The 12,201-nt window shown below is 35.1% G+C and overlaps 1 protein-coding gene across 1 annotated transcript; it reads right to left on the bottom strand.

Annotated features, from left to right (window-relative positions):
- Nucleotides 1-383: 383 nt before the first annotated feature.
- On the bottom strand, nucleotides 384-1,898 carry LOC133309555 (transcription factor MYB106-like). The gene is made up of 3 exons (XM_061510335.1): nucleotides 1,766-1,898; nucleotides 1,470-1,599; nucleotides 384-1,095 (listed from the first exon to the last, which is right to left on the bottom strand). The coding sequence occupies exons 1-3, from the start codon at nucleotides 1,896-1,898 to the stop codon at nucleotides 384-386; spliced, it is 975 nt and encodes a 324-aa protein (XP_061366319.1).
- Between the last annotated feature and the right edge of the window lie 10,303 nt (nucleotides 1,899-12,201).

Below are 12,201 nucleotides of genomic sequence, written 5' to 3'. Positions count from 1 at the left end.
TTAAAAATATGATTTTTACATTCAGTTTACGATAATATCTGAAATTTAAAATTTTAAAAATTTTAATTTCCCAAGAATCTGGAAAAAATCCGTGTACCAAACGAACTCTAAAGGTATCATAATTTGTAAAGTTTTTTTTTGTTTTGTTTTTTTCCTTCTCAAAATGCATCTAAATTTGTACCGTGAAACTTAGTACGGCATAAGGGTATCCTTTACTTGGCACCCATAGATCGAGGTAATCAATGATAAAGACTGAAAACAACAGAGATACATCACATGGCTTTCATAAAAATCGATAAGGACTGATTAAGAATAGCAGTACTTTTTTTGCTTTTTCCCTTTACCTTAATTAAATAACTTATTAGCCATAAGGAGGAAGACCGTTATCCAAGTGTGCATGGTAAGCAGTGTTCCACTAATGGAAAGTTTTGGTATTCTTCAAAGGAATCATTAATTGGACCTTCTTCCATAGCAGTGGCACTGTTAACCAGTTCTGGAACACTCTCACGTCTTGTAGCTCTAAATGCTTCCACCGCCAGCATAATGTTATCGTCTTGCAAGTTTGACACATTATAAGTTTCTATGATGTTATTATTACCATCACACTCATTTGAGAGTGAGCTTTCTGTGAATTTCCCAATATTGGTTGAAACAGGAAGCTTCTTACCGGGGAAGCTCAAAGTGGATACTGGCGATTGTAGGTCATCTGTGGCAAGCATGATGGCATACATGTTATTCATTTTGTTGTTGTTGTTGTTATTTGTGGTTGATGGTGACTCTGATGACTGTGAACTTTGCCATGCTTTGATTACATCTAGACATGGTGATGGCGGTGGTGGTGGTAATATTTTGCTTAAGATTAACCGAGTTTGATGGGAGGAGCAGGTTCCAACTTGCAACATGGATTCTCTTGCTTCAGCTTCGAGTCTTACACTCTCCCACTGTGCCATGTGGCTCGTATTGGTGTTGGTTATTGGTTTGTGAGTAATGGGGTCTATGCCCATTCTCATAAGCTTTTTCTTGATATGTGTGTTCCAATAGTTCTTGATTTCATTGTCTGTTCTCTTGGGCAAGTGAGCTGCTATCAATGACCATCTGTGCAATATACATATAAAATATGGCAACTTAATTAGTTATACTAAGAATGAATAATCTCAAGAAATGGAAACAAGTGTTATAATTATAGTACAACCATAAACCAATGTTTTAATAGCAAATTTGTAGATAACAAATATGAAAAATGTTGTCTCGAAATCTATGGCAATGGTTAACCAGTACTTATAAATAAAAAAATATGAAGAATATAGCCAACAACAATTTGTTTAAGGCTCTCGATCGAGTTTGAACATTGAGAACGGAGAAAATAATATTAGAGACCCTCCCTAATATAAATTTGACAGTATTGATTAAACTAGATTGAATATAAAAAAAATGTGAAGAATAATAGCTCCAAGACAAGGAAAGCTCACTTGTTTCCAAGAAGAGCATGGAGTTGTATAATAGTGCGGTTTTCTTCCAAGCTGAAGCTTCCTCGTTTTATGTCAGGTTTGAGATAGTTAATCCATCTCAGTCGGCAACTCTTTGCACATCTTTGAAGATCTATATTAATATATACATAAATGTAAACGGGAAACTCAAGATTCCATGTTTAAAATATATATATAAACTCAAGATTCCATGTTTAATATATATATATATATATATATATATATCATAAGAAAGATGGTTTATGAATATAAAAGAGTCATGAGTATATATATATTACCAGCTTTGGTGGCCAACGAACGCCAGTTTCCATGGCCATGTTCTTGAACATAAGCCATGAGCTTCTTGTCTTCTTCCAGAGTCCATGGTCCTTTTTTCAACCCTACCTTCTCACAGCGTGGCGTCCTACACATTTCCCAAGACAAACTGATACCTGAATCAGACCTCGTGCTTGTTCTTAGGCAGCAACAGTCCAACAGTGACCATATATATAGAGAGAGGATGAATATGAACTCGTAAACTTTCCGTTTCAAATTACCTTATCTTAATGTCAGAAGGGAAAAAAAATCTGAAAAATAAATAAATATATATGCTGTTAAAATTTATCCACCTTATCCCCTAACGGTTAGAATTTTTTCTTTTGGTGGGCTTTATTAATTAATTATATTTTAATATTTGAAAATATTCATGTTAATAATATTTCAATTCAGTTAATTATTTAATTAAGTACATTGTGATCATATTATATTTTGACTGGCATATGATAAGATTGGGCCTCGTTGGAAAATAGTATAGATATTTTAGTGTAATCCTGATTTCCATGGGAGGGATAAATTAAAGTGGAAACAAACTCTTTTGATTAGGGTTTTCTAGTTAGGTTCCCTTTCTAATTCTATTCAGTATGAGATTTGAGTTTGTGTGTCGTTTGTGCTGCCATTGTAAAGGTTGCCACGAACAATAGACAATAGACTCTAGCATCAAGTTTTCTTATTTCCCCCGATTTTGTGATGGTCTACCAAGGTACGCACATTATTAGAGTTTGAGAGAGAGGAAAGAAAGAGAAGAGAGTGAAAGCCATTATAATATGATATTACTAATGTGTACAGTGAAGATATACAATGGAGCTCTGTATAAGAGCGAAAGGCCCACTTAGAGGCTTACACGGCTCTAACTAAACCACTTAACAGAATAACAAACAGCAAAACAAAAAAGGGAGATCAGATACTATACAACCAGAAATATAATATACTAAGTACATCAGACAAAGATAAAACAACCAAGCTGAAGCTTATATACTTTTATATACTCTAATACCCTCCCTCAAATTCAGCAGTGGTGAGAATCCAACACTCTGAGTTTGCTCCTTAACTTTGCAAAACGGACGGGAGACAGAGGCTTGGTAAGAGTGTATACAAGTTGAGTTATAGCTAGAATGTGATAAACAAGAAGTTCTTTGCGAATAACATGCTCACGAACAAAGAAAATGTCAAGCTCCATGTGTTTGGTGCGAGCACGGAGCATTGAATTGTGAGAAAGAGCATCAGTGCTCATGTTACCACAGAACACCCGAGGTGTAGCAAGGGAAATCTGAAGCTCCTGATCGAAGTAAGGATCTTATCCAAAGAATCTCAGCACAAGTAGTGGCCAGGCTCCTATACTCAGCCTCAATGCTTGAACAACCTACCAAAGTTTGTTTCTTTGACCACCAAGACACTAGATTTGGTCCTAGGAATAAGCAAGCTCCAGAAGTTAAACTTCTATCATCAGGATCACTAGCTTAGTCAGCATCACAAAAGAGAGTAAGAGTGAAAGAACTGGACGAGGCTATTGCTTGAAGAAAAAGATCATAGGAGATAGTTCCTTTAAGATACCTAGGGATTTTCTTTACAACCAGCCAGTGTTCCTCAAGCGGTTGGGCCATAAACTGACACACTATATTTACTGCATAGCTTATCTCTGGTCTAGTAATTGTAGCATATTGTAGAGCACCAACTATGGAGCGATAATAATGAGGATTAGCAAAATAAGTGGAACCATACTTGGAAAGTTTGCAACCTAAAGCCATTGGTGAAGATATGCTTTTAGCTTCATGCATTGATGCTCTAATGAGGAGATCTTGGATATACTTAGACTGACAGAAAGTCATACCACCAGACAAATGCTTCTTTCCTTCAACATCAAGAAAATATTCTAATTCTCCCAATTCTTTCAATGCAAATTGAGAATTAAGATGAGATATTAGGTGCTGAATATACCGAGAATCAGTTCCTGTAATGATGATGTCATCTACATACTCAAGTATGTAGATATTTCTAGAAGCAGTCTTCACAATAAACAACGACGGATCATAACTACTGGGATTGAAATGAAAAGAAAGCATTGCACTCTTTAATTTATCAAACCAAACTCTAGGGGCCTGTTTAAGGCCATAAAGAGCTTTATTTAATCTGCAAACAAGGCTTTTATTTGCGTCCTCAAAACCAGGAGGTTGAGCTATGAAAACTTCCTTCTCTAAATCTCCATTGAGAAATGCATTATTTATATCCAATTGTCGCAGTACCCAACCACTGGTTAAGGCCAATGTTAACATAATTCTAACTGTAACAGGCCTGACAACAGGGTTGAAGGCCTCGTTGTAGTCAAAACCAGTTTGTTAGTGAAAATCTTTGGCTACCAACCTTGATTTGTACTTCTTAACAGACCCATATGGATTTTCTTTGATCCGAAAGACCCATTTGTAGCCTATAGCTTTCCTGTTAGGAGGTAAATCAACAAGAGTTCAAGTATTATTAGTCAACAAGGCATTAAACTCTGATTACATAGCTTCAAGCCAAGGAGGGCTTGCTAAGGCTTGTTTGGCAGAAGATGGTTCAACATGAGTGAGAAGAGCTAATTGTAACATCCCTGTCTCGAGCCGGTTCAATTAACATACACATGATATAAACAGAAACAGCGGAAGACTTAATTTACGAAAATACGAGCTAACTTTTTCTTTTTCTTTTTAATTCTCATTCGACGTAAACGAAAATCGGGCAGGGTTTCCTTTATAAATCGGACAACTGGGGATTTTCCAATCCCACACAAAAGCATTTCTTGATAAACAGTTTATACAGCACATCAATCCAGAAGTACCAGTCATGCAGATATAATCAGATACCCATCCATGGGCACATGCATAACTTGGTTCAGTGCCGCTAATCTAACAGCATGCAATCCAATACATAAACATAACTGAATACTACATCATCATATAACGTGCCTGAATACTCAAATGTACATGCATCAAACTGACAGACATGTACAAAACATATACAGGCCATATACAAAATAAAAGATCAATGTCATGATCCATCAAAGGCGGAAATACAAAATGACATGAATATACTTCCAAAAAGTAGTAGCCTACAGCCACTCAAAATCCGATCTGTCAACTGCCTCAGCCACGTGTCGCGTCCCTGCCTAGTAAGGTTTCACCGGGAATCTGGGCACCTGAAAATATGTCCCCAACGAGGGGTGAGATTACAAATCTCAATAAGCTCCAGGTTTATAGAGAATTCTCCATACCCCTGGCTCACTCCTGCACAAAAGTCAGATACAGAGCATACAATGTACATATAACAGATATCATTACTGGACAGAGCATATAACATATATTACAGAGGCGTACGTAGTCATTCCCAAGGGAGGACCCCAAGCGGAAATCAACGCACGTGGGGGGTGGGGGGCACTAAAGTGCTATTGCTATAAATATATGGAAAAATTTTCTTTTGTAATTCTTTCATATTTTGTTGTACACCATCAGTCCCGAGGGAGGACCCCAAAGCGGACATCCGGGTACTATACAATCAATGGCCAGAGATTGTTACAGAAATCATATTATAGAAGTCATATCAGAGCAAAACATATCATGTTATCAAATAACTCTATATGAATGCATCTATACAAAGCATCTAAATAACAGTCATACAGTCCAACCATAGTTCACTAACCATGGTGGAGCACTCAAGTATGAAAAGACTCCTTAAACATAGAGCTTACCTATTGAAGCTTTACCAATACCCTTACTTGTTGCACAAATTATTTATATCACTTCAATAGAATTCCACTCCTTTTCAATCCCTAGGCACACCTAGAGAAGAATTTACAATAAAATCAATAAAATGATACTATGCCATGATCCTTTCACACAACATACATTTTATCGCTTATTTTCATTTCTTTGCATTTTTGCCAATCCTATGCCAATACACAAGTCTAGACCTCTTTATAACTGTTGGTGTTCTTTAATTTAATCAACCATTCCCTTAGGATTTTTCAACATAAATCATGCTATTTTTCTTCAAAACTCATCACTTTTATACAATTTATTATAACACATTTTATTTAAAATAAAATGTACAAAATATATCCCTAAATACCCTATAGGTTGAATCCTATAAGGGGAATTTCCAAAGGTCCTTCTCTTTTACAATACATTTTCTTCACTTACATTACAACTTGCACACACATATGCATGTATCCACAAGGTTCCAATTTAAGTTTAGACATCAAGTCCTTTTCAACCCATCAAGGCCGACATGTAGGGGGTATGACCCTTAGTGCTTTCTTTTTAATAGGCATTCTTACTAACTCATCTATTTTCACTCATTTCCAACACATTACACCTTCACAATACTCAATATAATTTTTTGCACAATAACCCCTACACCCTCCATGAAGGCCGAATGCTAAAGGGTCCACTCCATGGATTTTTTTCAATTTTTATACTTATACAAAAGCTTAGTTAACATGCCTATATCCTAGAACATCCATAATACTTCATAAAATTTCCAATTTTAGCTACTTTATTTCCACTCAATCATAGTCATAATTTTCAAAACATAAACCACAAGACTAAAATCATAAGGTTAGAGTTTTGTTACCTCTAATCAACTACCCAAAGCCTAGAGGACATCCACCAAGCAAAACTCCATTTCTCCCCTTTGATGAATAGTAGCTCGAATTTGGGGGAGAGAATAACTCTTCACACACTCAACAACAGCTCAAATTGATGGGTGGAATGGCTTCATTGGGTGGTTTACAAGCAATTTCATGTGGTGGGTCTTTGAATTTGGAGTGTAGATGATGGAGAATCAAGAAAACAAAATTCAAAACCCTACCCCCCCCCCCCTTCTCCAAAGTGCAGCTCGGTTTTGAGAGTGAGGAGAGGAGAGAGATGCTGATGTGAATAGTGATTACTTAGGTCACTTATGTTTTATAAGCACATGTGGCTTTTACCCGGGTATTTTTCTTTCGCGTATTTTAACTTAAACTAACCCGGAACCAACTTAAAGCTACAAACATATTTTTATTTTTCTAAAATCATTTACATTAATTTTTATTTTCTTAAGGAACAATATTCATAATTCACAGTATGGTTTCTGCACCGTTTTTGACGAAATGCACTGTGAACCACTAACTGTACTTTATTTATTTTTGAAACTTAACACTTATAAACTTATCATTTTCTTGGGCCTATATTGACTTGCTTGGCATATATTGGACTTTCTTATTCTTATTTCATCATTTATTTGCTTCTGGGCTCTACCAGTTGCTTAAACAGCAATACAAAATACCTGGTAGAAACATTATTCACAAGATTTTCACGGAAAGTGCCAGACTATACAATTTTTCGTTCTGAACTCATATTTGACATCAGAATTGTCAAATTATGTCTCTAAAATCATTTTTTAATCATTTAAGCTCTAACGGTTAATTCACAAAATTACAAATTCTTCGGTAGAACGCACTGTTCATAACATAGTCATGATTACAGTCAAAATACTCGAAATCACTCACTGAATCTAATTATGGCATTTAAATCCTTAAATTGAATCTTCAATTAAGATTTACCATTTAGGGTCATTATACTAATGATATAACCAAAATCTTGGAGCGAGTTTGAATAGAAAGAGGAGATTAATACAAGTTAGCATAAGAAGAATGAATATATTTAGAAGATAAGGTAGGAGGAGATGATGAGGATGAGTTCAAACTTGAATGGTTTGGGAAGCTTTGATCACACTGAACTTCAGGCTGAGATGGTGATGAATTGGATGAATTAGCATCTGAATTGACTGCAATGGGACTGAAGGTACTGCTACTGGACTGATCATGTGCAGTATGTGATGAAGGACTAGAAGAATTGCTGCTTGACTGACTATGAGAATTAGACACATAGATGTAGATGCAGTATTTGGTGTAGGACAGATGAGAGGAAGCTTATTGGTTATATGTTGTATGTGTACTGCAAGAGCAACAGAGAAAGGTTGAGATAAAACATTTGTGGCAGAATTGGTAACTAACTTCAAGAAGAAGCATAAGGGAACATATATTCATTGAATACAACATCTTTTGAAACATAAATTACGTCATCTTTATTTTGATAAAGGAAGCCTTTGTGGATGGAAGAAAAGCTAAGAAAGACACATTATTGAGATCTGTACTCAAGCGTGTGCTTGTTATAAGGTCTAAGAAAGGAAAAACAAGCACATCCAAACACTTTTAAAAATTTATAATCAGGGACAAGCTTCTAGAGCTTTGTATAGGGAACATCAAAATTTAAAGAGGCAGTTGGTAATCTATTTATGAGAAAAATGGCTGAAGTGAATGCAAAATCCTAGAACTGCATAGGTAGAGATGCATGAGAGAGAAGAGTGAGACTAGTTTCAACAATATGCCTATGTTTTCTTTCAACAACCTCATTTTGATGATGGGTATGAGGACAAGCTATCTTGTGAATTATGCCATGAAGATTCAGATATTGAGCGAATAATCTAAACTCCCATCCCCAATCAGTTTGAATTGCTTTGATTGAAACTTGAAATTGAGTATTAACCATGACATGAAACTGTTTGAATAAAGGGAAAACATCATATTTTTGTTTGAAAGGATACAACCAAGTGTATCTAGTGTAAGCATCAACAAAGGATATATAATAAGAATTTCCTGAAGTTGATTTTAATGGTGATGGACCCCACAAGTCACTAAAAATTAATTCAAAGGGAGAGTTATAAATTGTTGCAGAAGAATTAGAAGGAAGTCTATGTAATTTTGCAATGCAACATGAAGAACAAAAATCAAGCTTAGTGTTATTATTGAATTGTATCTTACAACTATTGAGTACATTTTTGAGAGCTACATGGTGTGGTTGTCCAAGGCGATAGTGCCACAAAGAATAGGCAGAATTAGAAATGACAATTGCTTGACTGTTTGTACTAGGACTATACATTATTACAATTTGACAAAGACAAAGTGGTTGAGGACTGAGCTACATTACAACTCGATACCAATGAAGAGGCATGAGACTGAACAGAAGCTGAAGGAAATATAATACTTGAAAAATAGAATAGTTCATCTTTGCTAAGAGTTCCTTCTATAAGAGTTTTATGACACACCTGCGATTTGACAAAACATTTAGTAGGGTGAAACTCAAAAAACACATTATTATCTCCAGCAAAGGCACTGACACTTAGTAAATTTTTCATAATTGAAAGAACATGAAGAAGATTTTTAAGAGATAATTTAGTTTTAGTGTATATAGGTGACAGAAAGTTTGAACAACCAATGGCACGAATAAGCAAACTTTTACCATTTCCAATGAGGACTTGGTCAACACTAGATAACTGTTGACTTTGCATTAGGTTCATTGGATTTGTTGTAACGTGATGACTAGCTCCAGAGTCTGGATACCATTCCAAAATTGGTTGCTGTGAAGAAGTGGGAAGAGGAGGTCATTGTGCAGCAACTGTCACTTAAGGAATATATGCCTTCACTGGTTGACGAATATATTGGTAAGACTCGAAATTGATTCTATTGTGGCTGATATTGACTTTGTTGTTGAACATATTGTCGTTGTTGTTGAAAAGTGTCAAAAAACTGAGAATATGTGTTTTCAATAGAAGGAGGCAGTGTGGCAACGAAGTTCTCATCAAACATGTACCAACAAGAATGAACATCATGTCCATATGTGTAGAACAATTGACAATATACATTCGTACGAGCTCCACGACCTCTGCCTCTATTTGAACTTCCTACATATCTTCCACGACCTTTGTTTAAACTAGTGGAGTGACTTAGAACGACAGAATTTGAGGCCTTGTTCATTTGGTTCATACTCTGCTTTTAATTCGAAGGAACAGAGGCGAACAGGGTATCTGGTTCAACACATTTATGAGTTTGAGCAAGATTTTTAGAGACAGGATCAGTCAATAGACTCTCACTTTACTTTAACAGTAGTTGTTTGAAGGCCATCAGATCCACAGCAAGGTCAGCAAGAAAGCAAGTCTTTTCGCGACTTTGCATGTTCAAAACGAACAAGTTATACTCTGAAGGCAAGCCTTCGAGGATATACTCAATATGATCCTCTTCATAAATAGGATTTTGAATCGCTTTTAACGAATTACACATCGATTTGATACGAGAGAGATATTTATAAACATATTTTGCACCTTTCTTTGTCAAACGAAGCTCATATCGGTCTTGCCTTTGATTTCATCTTTCAATGAAACATTTTGTGTATTTGATTCCAAGCCTCATGTGAGTGTTTAATGCGTAGGATTTCATTCACTACAGACTCTGAAATAGTAGAGAGCAACCACATCAATAACATTTGGTCTTGTATAAGCCACTCCTGAAACGCAGGGTTCACAGATTCACTTTCGTGATCCTCATCAGACAAGAACTCTACCGGAACTTTTGGATTTACAAAAAATTTGTGAAGCTGATGCGACATGATGATAGGTTCAACGATTTGATTCCAAAATAAGTAGTTGTCTTCAGTGAGTTTGACTGAGATTTGATAGTTGAAGAGGAGCTGTTATGATATCAATATAAGAGGAGAATTAAAGGCACATCTTGGGTAGCAGTAAAGGTAACAGTTTAATATTTCGTGTTACAATTGCATGTCAATAATTATATAGTTGTATTTCAATATAGCAGTCACATTAGGAGCATTAGGAGTAGCTTATATTTTGATAATTGAAGTGGCAATTGTTAGCCTCTAACGTGTCATTGTATTAGGCAAGAAACCATTTGGTAGTTTGGGGTCAAGGTATTAAAAGCATAGCTGTAACCGATGGGAATTCATTCAAGAAATTAATCAGAAATCGTTCTTTTTTTGTCTTCTTTCGTTCTTCTCTGTTTTTTGCTTCTCTGTTAGGGCTAGTCTCTTAACAGGAGCTTTGTTTTCCATGATTCCACTTCGAACACTTCGATTTTCACAACTCTAATTGTTGTTGTTGTGATTTGCATATGAGGAATTGGTTTGAGGAAGCCATTGATGGAAGAAAATTGCATCAAGCCCTCAGAAAGAAAGCGCTGATACCATATCAGAGTTTGAGAGAGAAAGTCATTCTAATTTGATATTATTAATATGTAGAGTGAAAAGGTAGAAGGGAGCTCTATATAAGAGCGAAAGGCCCACATAGAGGCCTACACAGCTCTAACTAAACCATTTAACAGAATAACAAATAGCAAAACATAAAAGGCATATAAGATACTATACTACCAAAAATATATAATAGACTAAGTACATCGGACAAAGATAAAACAACCAAGCTGAAGTTTATATACTTATATATACTCTAATACACATCTACACTTTTAATTCAATTTTTTTTTAGGTATTTTGCAATCATAAATGTAATTCAGAAATTTTAAATTTATATTCTAAAAAAAAAAGAAATTTTAAATTTATCACTACCATCAATTCGGAAGAAAAACTCCCAAGCGGTTTATTTGATAAACATCTTTTGGCTTGAAATATAATATACGTGTTAATAAGCATGTGATTTTCAGTTAAGCATTTTATTAGGTTTGCTTTTGTACTATTCTATTAGAATTAGAAATAATACTTTGATTTTAAAAAAAAAATTATTACCTACTACATTTTACACATTTGTTTTTCTTTCAGTATTTGTTCTTAAATTTCACTTATTTGGGTTTGATCCTTATAACTAAAGTATCAGTAATTATATTTATTTATTTTACTTATTTGAATTGTAGTTCATATAGTGTCACTATATAAAATGAAAATGGAATTTATCGTATCTCATTTAACGTAGTTATATCATGTGAAATAATGCCAATCACAACATCAATAGTAAACTCTTCTTTGTCCCTCATTTTCGGACCCACACCACTACCCCAAGTGAAATAATCTAGGAACATGACCCCAAAGGGCAAGGGTCATATTGTTCTTCACCAATACAGGTTCCAAGTACTCCAGTATAATGTGTATGTGTATGTGTATGTGGCTTGAGTTTTCATTGCTTCTTAAATTTTCATTGCTTATGTAATGTGTATGTGGGTTGGTGCCGTTGGACCAATATATACAAAATTAAGGAGACATGTATTGTACCTGTATGCATGCTTTAGCAAGTTATACTTGATGCTCCCCCTAAGGAAATATTCCAAAAAATGCATTGCTCCTATATCATTCATTATTCTGAACAGGACTCTGATCGTCTACTGCATTAACTGATGAAATTTAATTGCCAACGTGACAGTTATAATAATTTATTTCATTAATAAATTCAATACAAAAAATTTGAGCCGTGGGATTGGACATCGTACGATTAACTTTGGGATTGCAGAATATCTCTTTCTTTGTGAAAATATGTTTCACGTGACAGACGATGGATTGGATAAGTTTTCACGTACGAAAATTTTAATTCA

Source organism: Gastrolobium bilobum, unplaced genomic scaffold, assembly GCF_033153095.1.
Source record: "Gastrolobium bilobum isolate Gb01-03AN ecotype WA unplaced genomic scaffold, APGP_CSIRO_Gbil_v1 utg5190, whole genome shotgun sequence".
NCBI lineage: Eukaryota > Viridiplantae > Streptophyta > Magnoliopsida > Fabales > Fabaceae > Gastrolobium > Gastrolobium bilobum.
The sequence above is the reverse complement of the archived record's forward strand: the minus strand, read 5'-3'. Positions and strand labels throughout refer to the sequence as shown.